This window comes from Propithecus coquereli, unplaced genomic scaffold (assembly GCF_000956105.1).
Source record: "Propithecus coquereli isolate 6110/MARCELLA unplaced genomic scaffold, Pcoq_1.0 Scaffold69, whole genome shotgun sequence".
Lineage (NCBI taxonomy): Eukaryota > Metazoa > Chordata > Mammalia > Primates > Indriidae > Propithecus > Propithecus coquereli.
In genome coordinates, this window is record NW_012152951.1 from 1,417,210 (window position 1) to 1,438,631 (window position 21,422).

General features: G+C 39.8%; 1 protein-coding gene across 1 annotated transcript in view; it reads right to left on the minus strand.

Moving 5' to 3' along the window:
• TMEM236 (transmembrane protein 236) overlaps positions 1–20,784 on the minus strand; it is a 56,339-nt gene extending 35,555 nt beyond the window's left edge. The window contains exons 1-3 of the mRNA XM_012660925.1: positions 20,528–20,784; positions 7,653–7,725; positions 4,102–4,243 (exon numbers count right to left, since the gene is read on the minus strand). Of these exons, the coding sequence (XP_012516379.1) occupies positions 4,102–4,243; positions 7,653–7,725; positions 20,528–20,784 (472 nt within the window). The remainder of the gene's footprint in view (positions 1–4,101; positions 4,244–7,652; positions 7,726–20,527) is intronic.
• Positions 20,785–21,422: the final 638 nt, after the last annotated feature.

Consider the following 21,422-nt stretch of genomic DNA (forward strand, 5'->3'; position numbering starts at 1 on the left):
TCTTAACCGATGAATGTATATCAAGATGCTATCAGTTGTCAATGTCCAGTTTGTAGGATTATGGTTGATTTCCCTTTTTTCTTTCTTTTTGTTTATCTCTATTTTACAATCTTTTGAAATGGATATGTATTCTTTTAGAAAAACAAAACATGAGAATTAAAAAATTCAAAACAGCCTGTTCAAAAAATTTATGTTTTTCGAAGGTGTTGTGCCTTGTCTACCCCACCAGGATGGGTCTGCGCTCCTTACAAAGCTGAAATTGCCCAGAGCAACAGCAGCCACAGACCTTAGATGGGGGCTCACTTTGCCTCTAGGTGGGACCATAGAGCCTGGAGAGGTAGAGTTGGTGACCTCAGGTATGAGACTGTCCTACAGACAGGTAGAGTTTACAACTCTAAATGAGGTCCTAGATTAATGGCTTTCAAACGTCTAGCAGAATAACCTTCTTTTTTTCCCAAAATGAAATATCCCATACAACATCAACTCTTAAACAAACAAAAATTGTGTTGATCTGGTTGAAGTAGGAATTGGAGCATCCAGAGACCCCGATTCACCTTCCCCTTCTCCCCGTCCCACACGCGTGCACACACACATGCAAATTTTCACAGCAGCTCTTGAAGCGGCTTTGCAGGTTTTCAAAATGATGACTCAATAAACAAGCAGTAGTTGGTTTTAACAAGGTAACTTGCATTCCAGCAAGAGGTTTGTTGATTCAGGGTGTGAAACCCAAGAGAAGTTATTTTTATTTCCCATACACGCCCATTCACTAAAAGCACACCTGAGTTCCTAGAGACCCGACCTTTCTTCTATGTAAAAAGCTTTCTTCGCCAAGTCTATCTACAAACTCCTTCAGACCCCAGGTCCTCCCTTTAGTCTTTTCTGACCTCCAATACCTTAGATAAAATTAAGTTTTCCTTCATCTGTGGCCCCATAATGCTTTAACTATTATGCTCTCTTTGTAAATGGTCCAAAATGGGATACCACTTTGTAGATGGTGTCCGGGCTGGGCTACAAATACCATTCCAATGAGTCTTGAGGGTGGGGCTGAAAACTCCCACCCTAACCATGACGCCCTCATGTGTCTATTTGTATCCACGGGTTTACGTGGGGGTTAAGGAATCTCGGTGGTGGCTAGGAGGGGAATCTAATGGTGACCGTGATTGGGGTTCAGACAATATAGGAAAACTGTATGTACAGAGAAACTACGAGACCCCATGGAACAAAGCTGCCTCAAAGAAGAAGACTGGCTCTTCCGGATGCAGCCCCAAGGTCTATGGCTGGGAGAGGAAATGGTATTCAATGGTCTGGACCAACAAACAACGGCACGGGAGATCCCCACTGGGTCCAGTTTTAAAATGGGAGCAGAAACAAGATGGGAGAGGAAGAGGAGAGGTGACCAATAGGCCAAGACTCAGCTAGCTTAACTCAGATGGAAATGTTAAGGTGCTCTTATATAAATCTTAAGATTTATATGTTAATATATTTAGGTATTAATTTATGTTCCATGGAATAAATGAGAATACCCCATGGATACAAAATTTACATAATTTACTTTACTAATATGCATGTTTAAATGAGGGTAGGAGACTATTCAAGTGCAAAGTTTCCATTTGTACCCACACACCAGTAGGAGCAGGGGACACTCAAGCCATCCTTTGTATGCTTGTTATTTGTTCACATGACCGGGGATTGACATGCTTAGGTACCACGTACATCGGTGAGATTGCCATGCCTCGGAAACAATATTCCCATGTGAGGCTTAACCTACAAGAAACAACGCACTTAGAAGTTGTTGCATGGTAATCACGTGATGCTGAGGCAATTTCATTCGTAATAGTAAGTTAGTAGAAAGGATTCCTTGTTCCAGTGAAGACTGCTTTGGTCAAAAGCAAATTTCATAGGTAGAATAACTTCTATTTACACATTTGGAAAAGGAAAAGCTACACCAAGATCAAAGTTTTGTGGCTTGGAATTCAGAGGGTTAGGATGATGCAACAGTGTCCATAAGTCCAAGAATTATAGATGACCTTGGTTCCATCTAATAAAGTCAAAATTGCCGCAAGTTATCAGATACATATGCATTTCAGACTATCTGGATAGAGCACAGAACATACTCACTTTCCCCACATTTCCTTAAGGGAGCCAAATTATTCCAGACCGTGTTCATCATCCACCCGCTATTTCTTTGATTCTGAAGGACCACATGTAATGAAGACATATTTATGGCATACTTGCCTAGGTTCAGATTTATGTATTAAGATTTATATGTTAATATATTTAGGTATTAATTTATGTTCCAGGGAATAAATGAGAATACCCCATGGATCCAAAATCTACATAATTTATTCTATTAATATACATGTCTAAATGAGGGTAGGAAGCTATTTGAGTTGAAAGTTTGCATAAAAATTAAACACATGCATTATTCACATTTCAAAGACATTTTGAATGAATGCTGTTTTTTTTTAAAGTGTGATTTTATTAAATGGTAAAGATATCAAACCAGACATTAATCTTCCTAAACTGGGGCAGACAAGAGCTCAAGAAGATGGCTCTTCAAGTAAGAAGAAGCAGTTGTACAAGGTGTTCTAGAATCTTCTCCCCAAGGCCTACTCCTTCTTTGGGTGTCCTCTTATTTCAATTCTCAGTGTCATCATCACTTCGGGATACAGGGAAAATCCCCCTTTAAAAATCCAACTCATCACCAACAAAAATAAAATGCCACTAACTTAGTCCCAAACACATACATGTGCATTTCTTTTTTAAAAGGAACCTTTAACTTGCACAGAAAGTTTACATTCACATGGAAAACAGAATCATCAAAAACAATCCAATTTGAAGCTGGGTGTGGTGGCATGCACCAGTTATCCCAGCTACGCAGGAGGCTGAGGCAGGAGGATGGCTTGAGCTCAGGAGTTCAAGACCAGCCTGGGCAATACAGCAAGACCCCATTTCAAAAAAAAAATCTATTTTAAAAATAGACTTGTGTCCTTCAGGAATCTAGAGATATAGCAAAGGGTTTGGAGATTCCCAAATCTCCTCAGTTTAAGATGAACACACTTGACTCTGGAGGGCAGATATTATTTGGGAGTGCCTCTTCCTCAGCAAATGGCTCCAACTGCCATTTTATCTACTTGTCACCTGTGTTATGTTAAACATGACAGTCCATCCTCTCTCACCCAAGCACAAAGTGCAAAATGCAAAGTGCTCAGAGTCTCAGACTTCCTGGCCGCCTCCAACTCAGTTTTGCTTCCAATTTGAACAGCAAGAGTGACTTGGATGGGTGGTGAGACAGGACCCCTAAATGACTGACCTGCTGTAGGGGTGATCCTTGTCACTCGGAAGCATTCTCCCAAGACTTACTCAATCCGCTCCACTCCCCCCATCAGGGAGCAATCTTACAAGACCTACCCATTTCAAATGCACAACATGACGAAATCTTAACCATCCAATAAGTAGCATACAAATGTTGCAAATTCAACACAGATACCATCACATGAAATTGAATGAAAGTTGAAGGAATTTATGACTGGACAAACAAAATGTTCAGTTAACAAAATATTTTTTTAAAGGCCAAACTATATTTAGTTTTAACTGATCGTTTTGAAGGAATGTGGCATACTTTGATTTTATTTTTACCTTTGACTTTTTTAGAATCCACAGTAAAAAACACATAATTCTCTAGGACATAACTGCTGTAGTCATAGTGATTCCTGTAGCAAAGGTGTCCAAACTAAACTCTTTATTAATCTATCAAAACTTAAGGTTTTAAGAAAGTTCCTAGAAAAATATAAATCTATAATAATTTCCCTAGATGATTTTCTTATTGGAATGAAAATGAAGGTTTTTGGTATTAACTATTTGGTAACTTTATTAATTTACCAGTATTACCAAAATATAAATAAGAAATAATTATCTAGCTCCCAAGGTAGATTTAAAAATAATTATGTTTAGATATCTTCTTTTGCAATCTTCTATTAATATGGATAATGTTAGCACTAAGAGAAGGTATCATTAAACATGTCACCAGATAACAGAGTGGCAGGAAGCTGAAAGATATATCAAGCTTTTTAAAATATTCATATTTAAAAGAATACTTACTCTTTTGACTCCCTCTAAGAGGATATATCCTGAGTTTTTCAATGATATCAACTATGATCAAGCATAACAGGACCAGAGATACAGGCAGGTCAGGTAACATATCAGGTAAGATATCCGCAGACCCATTGATGTTCTTCTGAATCTGTTTTTAGAAAACCATTTAGAAGCATTAAATGATTGTACTTTCTTTGTTCAAAATTCTTCCAATAATCCAAAAGCAGCACTAAATTAATTGTAAATACACTTACTTAAAAAAAACTAGAAGCTTGTTTTTCAGCTTCTCGGGTTTAAAACTCCACAAGGTTTTAAGCCATTTCCAGAGATGTAATAAGGGTTCCACATCAGTGGAAGAGTTTTCAATTAAAGATACAGCTTGGGAAATGCATGGAGAAATAGAACAGTAGGCTCCCTGTATTAGTAGAATGGATAATTCCTTCCAACTCTACTGCTAAGCAGAGGTTCTGAGATTCCAGCCTCAAACATCTGGGGGAAAAATATTGATATTTAGGATCTTCCAAGAAAGGAGAGCCCAGGAAACCCAGCAAGGCTTTAGGGCACTTCCTTCATCTGCTTAAGGTATCTACCAAAAACCTACGGCAAGCATCATATTAACGGTGAAATGTTTAAAGTGTTCCCTGTGAGATCAGGAATAAGCCAAAGATGGTACTTTGAGCATTACTATTCAAAATTGCACTAGAGGTCAGAGCCAGGGTAAAAGGCAAGAGAAGGAAATCAATAGCAGAAGCGTTGGAAAGAAAGAAAAACAAAACACCATTATTCATAGACTATATACGGAGAAATTCTCCCCAGCATGGATAAATTATTTATAAACACCAATGATGAAGAGTTAGAAAGTAAGATTTCTATAAAAATGATACAGTTGAATATGCAACCTCAATTAATGTTCCAAGCTCTTGTGGAAAATGGCAGGCTGATTCTAAAATGTATATGGAAACACCAAGAGCAAAAAACTCTGAAAGAAAAAGAACAAGAAAGGAAGGTTTACTCTTCTGGATATAAAGAATTATTATAAAGCTATAAGAATTAAGGTGGTGTGGTGTCAATACAGAAATGGAAAACTAGGCAATGGGACAGAGCAGAAAGCCCAGAATCAGATCACAAATGTGCACACCTGATTTATAACAAAGGTAGCACTGCAGGGAAGGACAGATTTAAATAAAGGCTGCTCGGTCCATTTGAGATTATTTGAAAAAGAAAAAAAAAAAAAAAAGCTTGACCCCTTGACCCCTTATTGCACTACACAGACAAAAACCAGATCCAAATGGATTGTGAATCTAAAAGAAAATTGAAGAAACAATACAGCCTCCAGAGTACGACTAGGGGAACATGTTTACGACTTTGAGGTTGAGATTCACAAGAGGACAAAATCTTCTCAAACAAGTGACCATAAGCACTATCTGTAAAGGAAAGAAATTGATAAATTGGGATATTTTTAAATTAAGAACTTCTTTTCACCAAAAGATACCATCGAAAGTATCTTCTGACTCAACTGAAATGCTTGCCCATGCACACCAAGAGACATATTCCAGAATGTTCACTGCAGTATTATTTGGAATAGCCTAAACTGGAAACAACTGAAATGGCCATCAGTAGTAGAACTGATACATTTTTTTTTAAATTGCGATATCTTCATAAAATGAAATAGTCTACAGCAATGAAAATGAATGAGTTACAGTTATACACAGACATGAAGGATGCTCACAGCCATAGTTTTGAATTAAAAAAGCCAGACGTAAGTTATATATATTATATATAAGTTAAATAATGTATGTGTATAATCTGTTGTTTGATTTCTCCTTGCAAAAAGTTCAAAAACAGGCCAAGTAATCTGGGGTATTAGAAATCAAGGCAGAAACTACCTCCGGAGAGGAGAGAAAGACAGTCATTGCAGGGAGCATGGGTTGGAGCTGGCCAAGTTTTCCTTCCTGACCTGAGTAGTGTTTACACAGGGGTTTGCTTTGTGGTATTCCATTGATACTGTACATTTACGTTTTGTGTGCTTTTCTGTTTGTGTTACACTTCCTTGAAGATTAAATAAGAACAAAAGGAAAGAAGGGCCGGGCGCGGTGGCCCACGCCTGTAATCCTAGCACTCTGGGAGGCAAGGCGGGAGGATTGCTTGAGGTCAGGAGTTCAAGACCAGCCTGAGCAAAAGCGAGACCCTGTTTCTGCTAAAAATGGGTGTGGTGGTGTGCACCCATAGTCCCAGTTTCCAGGGAGGCTGAGGCAGGAGGATCACTTGAGCCCAGGAGCTTGAGGTTGCAGTAAGCTGTGATGATGCCACTGCACTCTAGCTGGGCAACAGAGCAAAACTCTGTCTCAAAAAAACAAGAAAAAGAAAAGAAAAACATGCAACAGGGCATGAGATATCTTTAAAAAGAAACAGAAAGGGCTGGCAGATCCCAGATACGCTATCCTTGCACAACCGTGGTGTTCTTTCAAAGGTTGTAAACCGAATTTTTACAGCTCTTGGGGAACTCCCAAGTGATTTATGAGGTCTGTGTGGAGGAGCGAGGGAGAAAGGACAACTGTAGATGGAGATATTCATCTGTTGCAGTTTGTTTGATGCGAAGCACATCTGCGTGGTCTTCTGAAGTTATTCTATGCATTCATACATTGTCCTAATGTAGTATCTAGGATGTGGTCTAACAACCGTGTAATTTCTAATATCATACATTACTTGGTACTCACCTCTCTCACAACGTTATGATACTTGTTCTAATTGCCGGTTTATTTTTCTCTCTACTGTTGGTAAATAATTACTGATGCCAGAGACCCTGCCATATTTCTCGAGTGCTCTACCTCGAAGATCTAATAGTGCCTGGCCTGTCAGATGCACTTAATGAATATTTACTCAACATATGAATGAAACATCACAAAGTAACATAAGTTGTGTACTTTGGGGAATTTGAAAATTACATCTTTCACATCACCTTGCAAATTAATAAGATTAGGAGGGCATTCTTCTTTGACCTTCCTGGATAATAAAGTTCTCACAGCCTGAAAGTTCTGCTTATAATATTCCTGCCTCGAAGATGCCCATCCAAGTCCTTTTGAAGCTATATTTAGTCTAAATGTAAACTCAAAGTTCTTTTCTAATAAGTAACATGTGCAAATTATTTGTCAATAGATATCTTATCAAAGGTCTTAGAATGTAAACGGTTATTCCCTTAGATGATGTTGTATTCATTTAGAACCAAGGATGATCATGAAAAACAACCCAGAAACTGGGAGAAAGGGATGCAGATTAACTTTCAGATTCCTTACTTTTTTATTATTTTAAAATAACATTTCTGTCTCACATACACAAACATAAAAGTAAACTTAAAAAAAATTGGCTGCTGGATTTGCCTCCCTAAGCACAGAGAGGACAATGATCTTCGTACCTTCAATATATAGATTGCAATCTGGAGGAAGACTGGATTAAGTAAATTTTAAAGCATTCGTTGGGCCCACTGCTCTACCAAATGTCAGTAACAGGAAGTTTTCAACTCTCAAAATCTTGTAGCAGAGGAAATCAAAATGCCATACCTCGGTCACCGCTACAGAAAACGTGAAACTGGGCAAAGTGGTGAGTGTTACGCACATCAACAGAACAGGTCTCCTGGCAAAGGAGAAAAAAATAAGCCAACGCCATAATATACAAGATCAACAGTTCCTCTTACATTTTGCTAAATTCACAGTTCCTGTTCCATTCATCTACAGTTTTTCTAAGAAGCCGCTGCTTCCCTATTTCCATTTCCCAAATGTTTGCGTACGGCAAAGAGGAACACAGTGCAAACAACAGAGTGCTTTTCTAGAACAAAGGGTGAGAGATTTCCAGATAATCCGAATAATTTGCAAACCATAAATGACTCAAAGCATCAAGGCGCAAGTCGAATGACATTCAGTCTTTCTGTAATTCATTCATTAGGATTCCACCCAGGTCGGGCTCTGGCGATCAACTAAAAGGAAGAACGGCATGACTTTCTCAAGTTATACCCTGTGTCATAAAACTGATTTTTCAAAAAATACATTTAGAGATGATAAACTATGAGATACTTAAAGATCACTTAAAGTAAAAACATTTGGATATGTTTTACTCGAAACCCACCCCCCAAAAAAAACGTACATAAAAATGACATAATTTTTCAAACTTGTTTTTGGGCTATTTCTTAAGCCTCACATGATCAATCAGTCAACTAGTTATTAAGACATAATATGTATATAATACCATACATTATAACAGAGAAAATTAAAATGCATGTTTAGCATCATTAATTTAGGGAAGGACAAAAGATACTCAAAGGTTTTCTATAATGAAATATTTACCTCTTCTTTCTTTAGTTAATATATATTAAGTTAATTACATCTACATGATAATGTGTTTCTAAATACAAGCAGTGTTGACGGCTTTAAAATGATTAACAATTTCTCCTTGATCCTGTCTTGTCTCTTCCATCCCATTTCAGATGTCCTAGGTGTAACCGTAAGTTAGGAGGTGAGATTGCCCCTCTCTCATAGCCAGATCCAGTCTGGCCTGGCTAAAACCAGTTATGATGGGATTTTCAATTGGTAGCTTTGCCTCTTTGTCCGATCACAGACCCAAGTTCCTACAGCACTAGCTCCCTAAGTAAGACTGTCGAAACCATTCATAAAGTCCTCTTATCAATTTGACCTCTAAAGGATGGCAATGACCCAGGGATTAATCCTGGGCCTCTTGTTTATCTATATTATCTTCTTAGATTATGTCATCCAGTCCTATGGATTTAAATACCATCCACTTGCCCATGACTGCCAAATACATGCTGGACTTTTCCCTGAGCTCTGGACTCGTATACCCGACTATTAGACATCTCCACTTGTACATCAAAGAGGCAACTCAGACTTAGCATGTCTGAAAGAGAACACAAGTCCTCCTCTGTACCTGTTCACATCCATCATCCAACCCCGTCTGATTTACTGCCGAAATGCATTTCAAACCCATCCTCTGATAATTCCATAGTTCATCCACTGTCATCTCTCCTCTGCAATATTTCCTAGCTGGTTTCCTGTTAATGCTTCTGTTCTTGTTTATCAACATTTCTTCATTTCTTAAAAAACGGAGTCATATTTTTTAAATGTAAAATACATCTTGTCACTGCCTTCCCGGCTCAAAAATCTCCAATGCTGGGGAAACGGGGTGATGGGGAGTTATTGTTTCATGGGTACAGAGCTTTTGCAAGGTGGGCAGAGTTTTGTGGATGAACGGTCATGATGAGCTGCACAACGACAATGTGAATGTACTTAACGCCACCGAACTGTACACTTAAAAATGGTTTAAGACGGTAAATTTTACATTATGTGTTTCACCACACTTAAAAAAAAAAATCTCCAATGGACACACAACGTAATTAGAATAAAATTAGAACTTGTTACCCCAGCCAACATGCTCTACATGATGTGGTTTCTCTTATTTCTCCTACTCTACTCATTTAAAATGAACCACCTTCTCTCACTTCACTCTAGCCATAATGGCCTTCTGGCTATTTTGTGATCACACTGAGCATACCCCACCTAAGAGGCTGCTCCCTTCGCCAGGGACTGTGGACCAGATCTGTTCCATGTCTAGTTCCTTGTAGTCATCTACTTCTCCCACCTTGGTCATTTTTTAATCACATTCCATACGTATATTTTATATTTTTATATATATGTGTGTGTGTGTGTGTGTATATATATATATATATACACATATATATGTAACTTATATATGTAGCCCTTATGACTGCCTGAAATTCTACTGATTATTTTTTTGTTTATTGTTTTTTCACCTCCCTCTTTCTTCATCCCCCAAGGTAAGTTTCTTGGAAGCAGGGACTTTATCTGAGTTGTTCACTACTTTATCTCCAGCATCCAGATTAATGTTTCTGAAATTTTTTGTGTGTAATGAATCTTCTGGGAATTTAATGAATCCTATGGGCCCTTCTCAGGATAAAATTTTTAAATGAGTAAAATAAATACAAAACAAAGCAATTATATCGAAATTGCCAAAATTCTTTTTAAAGAATTATATACAATATGCAGTCTCTTTAAAGAATTAGGCTGAGCATGGTGGCTCACACCTGTAATCCTAGCACTTTGGGAGGCCAAGGCAGGAGGATCGCTTGAGGCCAGTAGTTCAAGACCAACGTGAGCAACATAGCAAGACCCCGTCTCTACAAAAAAAAAGAAGAAAGAAAGAAGGAAAAATTAGCTGAACACGGTGGTGTGCTCTTGTAGTCCCACCTGCTTGGGAATCTGAGGCAGGAGGATCTCTTGAGCTCAGAAATTTGAGGTTGCAGTGAGCTATGATGATGCCACTGCATTCTAGCCTAGGCAATAGAGCGAGACCCTGTCTCAAAAAAAAAAAAAAAAAGAATGACATACAGTTACTTGATTCCTTTAAAATTTTTATATAGTAATACATGTGCCTATCTATGAACATATTGTCTTTTTTAATTTTCTTTGTATTAATAGTATTTAAGATTAGTAAAAAGTGTAATCATTTATAATTTCAAGGTAGTGAAGATCATGAACCATATACTGATGTCAACTGTCGTGATATGAAAAGATCTGTGATATCCGACACAGAAAGCTCTGTGTAATAAAATTACAAGTCCTATTAACACTACTGTGGTTTGTTACCAACATCCTTGTTAGAAAGGAATGCTAGCTTTCCATTACAGGTGAATGAAAATAAAGATGTAAGTCATTTCTCATTCAAGTTCAGGAACTCCAAGATGCAAGAGAATATCTGGCACATAGTAGGAACTCAATAAATACTAAACAAATGGAATACATAACAAATAAATACCAACCGTAGTGTATGTTTTATGTAACCAGAAATAATGTTAACCTGTGTTTGAAAATCTTGACTTACTGCGAGGTTATGCTTATCATTTAGTAATGAGTGTCATGGATTGAATGGTGTCCTTTGAGAAGAATATATTGAAATCCCCAACCCCCAGTACCTCAGAATGTGATCTTATTTGGAAATAGGATCTTTACAGAGATAATCATGATAAAATAAGATTAGAGTGGGCCCTCATCCAATATGACTGGTGTTCTCATAAAAAATGGGGAAATTTGGCAGCAGACTCACACGGAGGGAAGACTACGTGAAGAAAGGCAGGGAGAATGTCATGTGGTGATGAAGGCAGAAATCAGGGTGATGCATCACCAAGTCAAAGAACATCCAAGCTTACCCCAAAAACCAACCGAGGCTAAAAGAAAGCCATGGAACAGATTCCCCCTCATATCGCTCAGAAAGAACCAACCCTGCCAACAACTTGATCTCAGACTCTCAGCCTCCAGAAATGTGAAACAATAAACTCCTTTTGTTTAAGCCATCCAGTTGGTGGTACTTAGTTATGGCATTTCTAGGAAACTCATACAGATTTTGCTACTGGGAAGTGCAATGTTGCTGTAAAAGTACCTAAAAACATAGATGTGGCTTTGGAATTGAGTAACGGGTGGATAGAGGCTGGAAGAGTTTTGAGATGCATGACAGAAAAAGCCTGGATTGCCTTGAGGAAATTGTTGGTAGAAACGTAGATATTAAAGGAGATTCTGGTCAGGGCTCAGAAAGAAGAGGAGAGCTGTAGAGAAAGCTCCTGTCATCTTAGAGAACAGATATAGTGCCATGAACAGAATGTTGCCAGAAATATGAATGCTAAAGGTGCTTCTGGTGGGGAATAGGATGGAAATGAGGAGCATGCCACTGGAAACTGGAGGGAGGTGATCCTTTTTATAAAATGGCAGAAAATGTGGCCGAATTGTGCTCTGTTGGGTAGAAAGTAGAACCTGTAAGTGATGAATTCAGATATTTAGCAGAGGATATTTCTGAGCAAAATGTTGAAGGCACGGTCTGTTTTCTCCTTGTTACTTATAGTGCGATGTGAGCAAAGAGAGGTACATCGAAGAAGGAATTTTTAAGCAAAGAGGAACTAGAACTTGAAGATTTGGAAAATTCTCAGCCTATCCATATTACAAAAGATGAGCAAGCGTGTGTGGTAGAGATCATCAAGGTTGTGGCTTGAGAATCCAATCAACTGTGTCAGCAGAAACACTGCTGGCTTGCACCAAAGGTGTCAGAAATGGAATAAAAGGAAGAAAGGCTGCTGGACTTCTGGGACTCCAGGGAGGAAACCGGCTGATAGCGCTGTTCGGCTGCAAACGTGTCATCCTTCAGGGAAAGGGAACAATGACACTGACAGTGATTCAGAGGCCGGAGAGGCTGGCACTGCAAGCACAGGCCCAGAGGTGCCCTCCACGAATTCAGAGGGCAGAGCCGCCATCCGGGGCTGAGGGGTTGGGGCCACTACCCTGGCGGGCTTGGAAAGTGAGCCCAGAGGATGGAGCATCAAGCCACAGAAGGTTATTCTCAAACTTTAAAATCTGGTGGCATTTTCCCTCCTGGGTTTTGCTCTTGTTTGAGACCCATGACTCCTTTTTCCCCTTCCAATTTCTCCCTGGTGATGTCCATTCCACTGTATTTTGGAAGCCAGTAACTTTCTGTCTGGTTTCACACCTTCACAGGTAGAGAGGAATTTTGCTCCAAGATGAATCATAGCTCACTTCTCACACATAACTGATTTTGGTGATTTAGATGATGAGTTTTGGGACTTTGAGTTGATGATGTTTAGGTGAGATTTTGGACTTAAGGGTTGATGCTGGAACAATTAGGACTTTTGGAGACTTTGGGATGAGCGAATCTATTTTGCATGTGGAAAGACCATGAACTTTGGGGTGTCCCAGGGTGGAATGCTAAGAATTGAATTGGGACATGTTTAAGTCCCAACCCTCAGTACCTTAGATCATAACCTCAATCGTAAATAGGGTCTTCACTAGAGGTAATCAAGTTAAAATGGGGTGTTAGGGTAGACCCTAATCCAATATGACCGGTGTCCTTTTAAAAAGGGAAAATTTGGAAACAGACATGCACAAAGGGAAGACTATGTGAGGACACACAGGGAGAATACCATGCAAAAATGAAGGAAGAGATCAGGGTGACGCATCTACAAACCAAGAAACACCAAAGATTGCCAGCAAACCATGGGAATCCCTGAGAGGGGCATGGAACAAAACCTCCCTTACATCTCTCAGAGGGAATCCCCCCCATCACCTTGGTCTCAGACTGCTAGCCTCCTGCTAGCCTAGAATGTTCAGACATTTGAGAATTTGAAACAAATTACTGTTGTTTAAGCCAGTAAGTTTGTGGCACTTAGTTATGGCAATCCTAGGAAGTTAATACAAGGAATAGAATTTATGATAGAATATCACAGACACTTCTTTGAAGGTCTATTCATGCCAAAACTAATGCAAGGTTGCAACCGCAGGACAGAGTGGCTGCAGAGAAGGACTTGTGGGCATGGTGTAATGTCCAGAAGAAAGACTGAGTTAGTAGCCAGGCTTGGCAGAGCATACCTGTAGTCTCAGCTACTTGGGAGGCTGAGGCAGGAGGATCGCATGAGCCCAAGAGTTCAAGGTTGCACTGAGCTATGATCACATCACTGCATCCAACCTGGGTGACAGAGTGAGACGAAAGGAAGGAAGGAAGGAAGGAAGGAAGGAAGGAAGGAAGGAAGGAAGGAAGGAAGCCTGAGCTAGGGTACCACAAAAGACCTCTATGCACATCTGTAATAAATTGGCAATGAAAAGGACTCCCCTAGGAGTGGGGCCCATGAAGAAAGAACTGAGCTAAGCCACACGGGGTTAAAAACTCCTGTTTGTGCAGCAAGCATTCTGGCCCTGAGACTTCTCACAGAGGAAGTATAGTCAGTGGAAAGGACCAGATAATAACTTGGGAAATGACTCTTTGCTCAGAAACTTACAAAGACTCTCTTCTACCTAACCATTAAAGTCAAATGCTTGTCTTTCAAGGCTTCCCCCAGTCTGGCCTTACCACTCCAACATATAATAACACTCCCACTCTACACCACACCTTAGTGAGCTCATACCACATGCCAGGAACTGTAGGAAAGCATTTTATACATCTCATTCAAACCCCACAACAGTCCTCTGTATGCGGTATCACCCCTATAAATTTGCCCAAGTTCCCACAGCTAGGACGTGAAAGACGAATTCTAATCCAGGTCTTTCTAACTCCAAAACTCACACTCCTAACCTAACCATTCTGCAGTACTGCCGAGCCCACTTATCTCTACTTGCTCCTTTCTAAGCGAGTTGGTCTTCTCCCACCCCTTAAAGAATTCATGCTCATTCCTACATCAACTCATTATTCGTCCTCATCCTCCTGCTCGGGGATGTCTTCCCATCCCATCTTGCAAGCTCGGGGCAAATCAAGCTTTCCTCATGAGACTTACTCTGACTACTGCAGATCACGGCAAGCTCTTAATAAAACTGAGTCCATAAACCCCATGTGCTGAGTGTGGGACACCTTGGTGGGCTCATGGGTGAGGTAGGAAGGATGAATCTAAAAGGACACCCGCTGTACTGTCAGCAGTTTTGATGACTCTCTTCTCTGGGCTAAGGACTTGTGGTGGGCCACATAAAATTTAGTGATCTATTGTATCATGGTTTATATTACTTTCTAGTTTTATCATGTATAAATAACTGTGCAGTCTCCACAGTAGACTACAAACTCCCTGAGGAGGGAGGCAATACCTGAGACAGGAGATATTCTCCTACAGTAGCCTGGGAACAATGCCAGTTAGAAGGAAGAATTTGTGTAGGAAGGTCGTTTGGAGACGTAGACAGAGGTCAGAGTGGATGGTCTTGAATGCCAGGCTAAGTCCTAAGATATAGAGGGCAGTATACCTGCTATCTGCGTGGGGACAGCTCTGCCAGTTAGTCAACGGCTACTCAATAAATGTTTATGAAAAGAGGGATTGAGTGATGGAAAATGGGAACTGGAAAGAAATTTAGATAGGTAAATTTATACCTATTTAAACAAACCCGTAGAGTGGACTAATGGGTCACTATTAACCTGTAGGATTTCTAGTAAAGCCAGGAGTTTCAGTCAATGTCACTCAATTATGAAACAGGTGACGCAGTTGCAATTGAAGCCAATAGCATTATATTGATAGCTGATGTCAGCGGCTGCATCCATAGGACATCTGGGTGTCAGTGACATCCTATCCAGGAACTAAAAGGACAACCAACATCCCAAGGAGACTTTCAAAAGACAAAAAGTCCAGAAACCATGGGACAAGAATGACTGATGGTACTCTGCACACTGGAGAAGAGAAAACTTAGATGACTCAGACGGGGCGTGATTGGGATGGCAGAGTGACGCAGCTGCCTCCAAACGTTGGCGAAGCTTGAACGCAGAGACAGTAAGCTCAGGGATGTCCGCCCTGGAGTCACAATTTTGGGAGTCGTCATCACACAAGTGGCAGTTTATATCATGAGAGTGCTTAAAAAGAATTAGAAAGAGAAAGTTAAGGAGCAAGGGGTAGAGCTCCTGGCCATGGTCAAATGCACAGGTTTATAAAGAGAGGGCAGAGGAGGTGAAGTCTGCAAAGACGATGGGAAGAGAGCTACATGGTGGGAGGTTTTATTCCAACACAAGTAATAAGGAAGACTGTTCTAATAATGAGAGCCATAGAGAGTAGTGAGTTCTCTGTAAAATCAGAGGTGGACCATCTGTCCATATGGTGAGAAATAATGTAGTAGATGAATTCTAAGAGGTCTTTCAGTTTTAGGATTCTGTGGAATAATGTCAACATTGATGCTACAAGCAAGGGGAAGAGCTCATTTTTAAGATGTGTAGCTGATGTGCAGAAAACTTCTTTTTAAGAAGAGTAATATCCCATCAACAAGGACTGGGAAGGAATTTAGGGGAGAAAAGAAGCAAGAGGTGAGAACACCAGTGGGTGAAGGTTGCCAGAGCCTGAGCATGAGTTAACAAGATGCTCTTCATTTTTCCTTGGACAAAATCAATCAGGACAAATGGTCCAACACTGGACCTGAATATATGAAAATATGGGGGGATAATGACGGAAACTCCAGTGCATGGTGGCCCTGGAAATGAGGGCCTAATTGGGATAAGGAAAACAGTCATGGAAAACAAGGAGCAAGAGAAATGAAGATGGAAGAATGAATGGAATGTGGTGACTTATTGCATATGGCAGGGAGAGAGGAGCAAAAGTAGATACACTCACTCGTGCTGATTTACTAGGTTTGCTGGGGCAAGGAAGAGAAAGTCTGTGTTCAAGTACGGCCAAATTATTGATACCGAATATATAAGAAGATGACAGACCCACTGAGAGATGGGAGTGTTCTGGGAAGAAGTCACTGTGAAGCACTAGTATTAGGTTGATGGCATCTTACAAATGACCTCTCAGAGGTGCTGAAAAGAGTGAGCTCTATTTCCTTCGGGTTAGCCAGTCTGTCCATCTGTGCACAGATGTTACTGGTGCTGTGTGTTCTGGGCTACTGTGGCTACCGTGGAACGGTAAGGTGCTCAAGAGACCAGGGTCTCAAGACAGACGCTCTTGGGGCCATCTTGGCTCAACTACACATTGGCTGTGTGATCTTTTAACTCCTGTGCCTCAATTTCCTCATTTGTAAAGTGAAAACTATAATTGTCTTATATATAAAGATCAGAAAATTAACGAAAATAATACAGACAATGTGTTTAGAATTATGCTCGGTACATAGTAATTGTTCAATAAATATTTGCTCTTATTTTACTATGACTACAACTACTTCTACTGCTACTACCACCACCACGACTTTAAACAGATCAACGGCAAAATCTCACTGAGTATGTTAAAGATTTAAGCAAGATAAAATGTCACCCTAAACGTTAAGGTCTTTCAAACTTGACAATGCCAGGATTCATGACATGTCGTAGTCGGAAGTAGCTGTACCCTGAAGGACTCGAGGATCCTCAGATATAGCTCTGGGTCCCAAGACAGTCAGGGAATCTCCACAAATACTTTAGGATTATCCTGCCCTGTTGTACCTTCTCAATGGGGATCTGATCTGGGTTCAGGCTAGCCGTGTAGCTCAATGGTTTCACCCATTTACACATATTCCAAGAAAGGGCCTTTCTTGTTTACTGGAATACAGTTTCATGTGTATATAAATAGCTTTACTTCATATCCCCAAATATCTCTCTCATTTATTATGAATTATGACAGGTGTCCCTAGAAGGGAACAATAATTCTAAAAGAATGAGGAAGTGTAAAGTACAACAGGGAAGAAAAGAACACTGGATTAAAGTCCAGACTCCACCGTTGATTTAGTGCATGTTTTACACTCTCTGAAATTGTTTCCTCCCTTAGAAAATGGAAATTAAGTCCACTTGGTCAATTTTACAACAGTGGTGTGCAGGTCTAGTGAGAAAATAAAACATAAAAATACGGTGTCAATGCAACCACTTTATAAGATCTAAATGACATCACTGTGTTGGCCCTCATTGTTCTCAAAAAATAAAGGAGACCTGAAAAATTCTCCAAATTCAAAGAATATCATTGAAAGCTTATAATTTTCTTCAGTTTTATCTTCACTTCCACTGCTTTTCAGAGTCATTCTCAGAATTAAGATCACATTTTAAATGAAAATAGTAAATTCAGTCTGAGGTAATAACACTAGTATCCATTGAGTGCTTGCTACATATCTCACTAGGAACTTTATACACATAATCTCATGCAGCTTCTTAAAACAGCACTCCAAGGGAGAAACTAAGTTGTCCCTGTTTTGCTCATGAAAAAACTAAAGCTCAAAGCATTTAAATAACTCACACAAGGTCTCACAGTCAATGTCAAAGCTAGGACTTCAATCCAGGTCTGGTGTCCCTTAGATGCATTCCTGGGGCACACCCTTTGCTAGCTGTTGACTTGCTCTCTCCTGAAGACCAGCCTTAGAGGGCTCACAATGCCACATGGACCTCCAGGGAAGCTCCCAAATAGTCTCAACAACATGAAATCTGTGAATGTTGAGGATCTATGAAATTTCACGTAAACAATTATCTAATTATTCTTTAAAAATAATTCATAATTCATACTTTCAATCCCCACTTTCTACAGTATCGACTAGTTTTGCATCATCTTCATTTAGCAACTAAGGTATAACACCCTATATATCACCACATATACTATAATATCCAAATGCACATCTTTGGGAATCGTATATAATATGCAAATATGCATCTTCGGGGGAAATGTATCCTGATGACACTAAAAGAGTTGCATTTTTCTTGAAACACATGTGGCATTCAAAATGAGAAAGAATAAAGGAAAAGTTGCATAAGATAGAGGAAATAGCATGAAATCTGACAGATCTGGGCTCACAAATCCCAGCTCCACCAGGTAACTAGCTTTCTCTCTTGACAAAGTTAATCACCTCTTCAAGTTTCAGTTTCTTTTTCTTAAAGTGAGAATGCCAACACCTACACCTCACTGGGGGAGTCATAAAGTTGAAATCTAATAGCACGGAATGTGTAAAGCTCCTAGAATAGTTTTCAGTAGCTATTTCTTCCCTTCTCCATAAAAAATAACTATATGATAGTGTCTACGAAGGGGGCCATAAGGACACAGTTCCATAGTTTCACCTAAATTACAGATAACCTGTGGGTGGGGCACGCCACACCCACAAACAGAAACGAAAGACTGGAAGAGTATTTCCCAAAAGAAATGACTGAAAGATATAATTGTTGTGACAGCCCAAGATACTGTAGCAAGATGTACAAAATGAAATCTGAACCGACATGAGGCCAGTGGTATACCACATGCACTGAGGAATAGAAACAAAAGCCTACTCTCTTCCTTAATTTCAATTGCCTCAGGAGGTTGGGACCTCAACCTTCAAACAGGCAGTTTAGGGTAGTGATTAGAAGTAACCATTACGGAGTTAGACCCGGGTCCAAAGTAGGGCTCTTCCACTCACTAGTTGACTGACTTTGGGAAAGTTTCCCCTTGGGAATAGCAATGATAAACTCATGCAAATATCTACTTTATCAGGTCAAGTAGATATATCTATAGCACCTCATATCAGTACTTACCTTGGTACATAATAAATGATCTGTAAAGAAGCAATTATAGCTTAATAATAATAACAATAAATGATATGGGAAGATTTGTGCTTGACTTTCAGAATCTAGAGACCTGGGGATTTGAACCGATGTGAAGAAAAGCAAAACAAAACAAAAAGAAAACACCAAGAGCTCTTTCCTGGGCTGTATTGGGCCAGCTTCTTATTGGGTTACTCCTGTTGTCCTGTGGACCTTCCACCATTCCCTCAAAGTTCCTTCCCCACCCCCCCCACCCCAGGAGTCTTGAGCAGTCAAAGCAACTCCCAGGGAAATGAGGGGAGTGGAGGGCACAGCTCCAAGCTACCCCTTGGGTGACCACAAGGCTCTGGACAAGGTTTGGAAAGCCCCTACACCCTACTGACAAAAGCAGTGCCAACAACAGAGTGGTTTATTTCCGGAATTCCCTTAAAAGCTCTGCCCTTGGGGAACTGCAAGTCTCCTGGCAAGGTTCTAGGGGCCACATCCAGTATCGGTACGGAAAGAGAAGTTCATGAACTACACACTTCTGCCCTGCACCTCAGCATCCTCCTGAAGGAATTTCTAGCTCTCTTCCTGCATCTATCATTTTCCCATTTCTGCCCTTGTTTATGTTAAAATTCCTAGCTTCTCCCTTTTCGAATGTGTTCTATGTCGTTCAACTTTAAGATAAAAGATCAGTACAAAAGAAAATTTAACTTATCAAGGAAAACAAAGAAAATACCAGATGAATAACAATCAGACCTGAAGATCTAAAAGGAAAAGTATATTAGTGTCAGAAATTATTTGTTCTCGATACCTCTATGTGGATTCTGTAGTCACTAGCTAAACTGCTAGTTAACTCGACATTAAATCTTGATTTATTTCAATTAGTTCTGTATTATTATTGAAGTACTTTCCTCCACAAGGATAATAGAATTTACCAACATAGTAAAGCATTATTTTTTAAAGTCTAAGTAAAGGAACGAGTTGCTTAAAAAAATGTTCATTGGTTAATGTGGTCAAAGTGTGCCTTAGACCTGCAAAATGCAATGGAAACATTTAAAAATAGACATTACTTTCAGTTTTACACAAAAGTAAAATTCTATATTATAATCTTGCGATTATGATTTGTGTAAGTTAACTCTAATAACTTTATGCAGTCTAGTGTTCAGAGGAATTAGGTCCAGTGTTTGCTACTTAGGGTAGCATGGACCAGTGCTAACTCCAGTCTTATCAACACATGTAGTTTGTAATTATCACTCAGTAAAAATGCCTGTAGAAAAATTACTGAAGATACCATAATATCAGCGCATTTACAGGAACAGTGATTGTCACTCCGACTAACCTCACATCACATACACTCACGCCATGTCAACCCTCTTATGCAGTACATTAGAAAATGTCCTTGGAAACATCACGGGATTCCTCGTTAAAGAGTTCTTGTACTTACCATCCTGTAATTTTTGTGTAAAGATAACGTCTCTTGTATAAGAGAACTTTTACAGGAACCCAAATCACCAGGGTCACTACAGCCACATAGGCGATAGAACAGGACACGATCAGCCAATAATGTGTTTTCTCAGACACGGTCCTGGTCCTCTGATAGGCGGTGGCAAACTGCTCCATGATCACAAGTGTGGGAACGGAGAAAGCTGCAAACTCCAGAAGCTCAAAAACCACGAGCTTGATGAGCCTTCCAGAAGCCATCCCGAGGAAGCGCAGGGAGCTGAGGATCCCGCTGTTCTCGCTCTCTGACCCTGGGCAGCATATGGACACACAGATACTGAACTGGGATCAAGTTCCTTGTTCACGAATCACTAACCAGTGACTTTTTATTCTTTTATTGACCCTCCTATGGTTCAACGATCTGCCAACTTAACAACCGTGGTCTCTTAAAGAAACAGGGCCGTTGTGGAAGAGATCACTCAATGTATTTGCACACCTATTATTAGAAGTTAAATAAACTTTAAACCATGCCTGGGAGCATTTGTAAAAACAGGGATTTTTTTTTTTTAAATGTGGTGTTTATTGCTAACAGTAGCAGAAAAACCATCTATGTAATATTCTACTCTTGCTAAGCAGAACTGTTAGAATAATGCAATTTTAGAGTTCAAGGGGGAGTTTTTCGTATCCAAGCAAAGTCAGACAAAAAGGGAGACTCAGATCTTGAGTCTTCATCGTGGAAAACCACCCATCCACTTTCATGAACTTGAAAAGGAAGTTTGGATTCACTGTGTTAACTCCCTAACCAGGATACTTCCTGATACTTAAAATATTCATTCATTATTGCACATTAGTTGACATATAACAGAAATTAATGTTATTTTTATGTTGCTGGTCAGGAG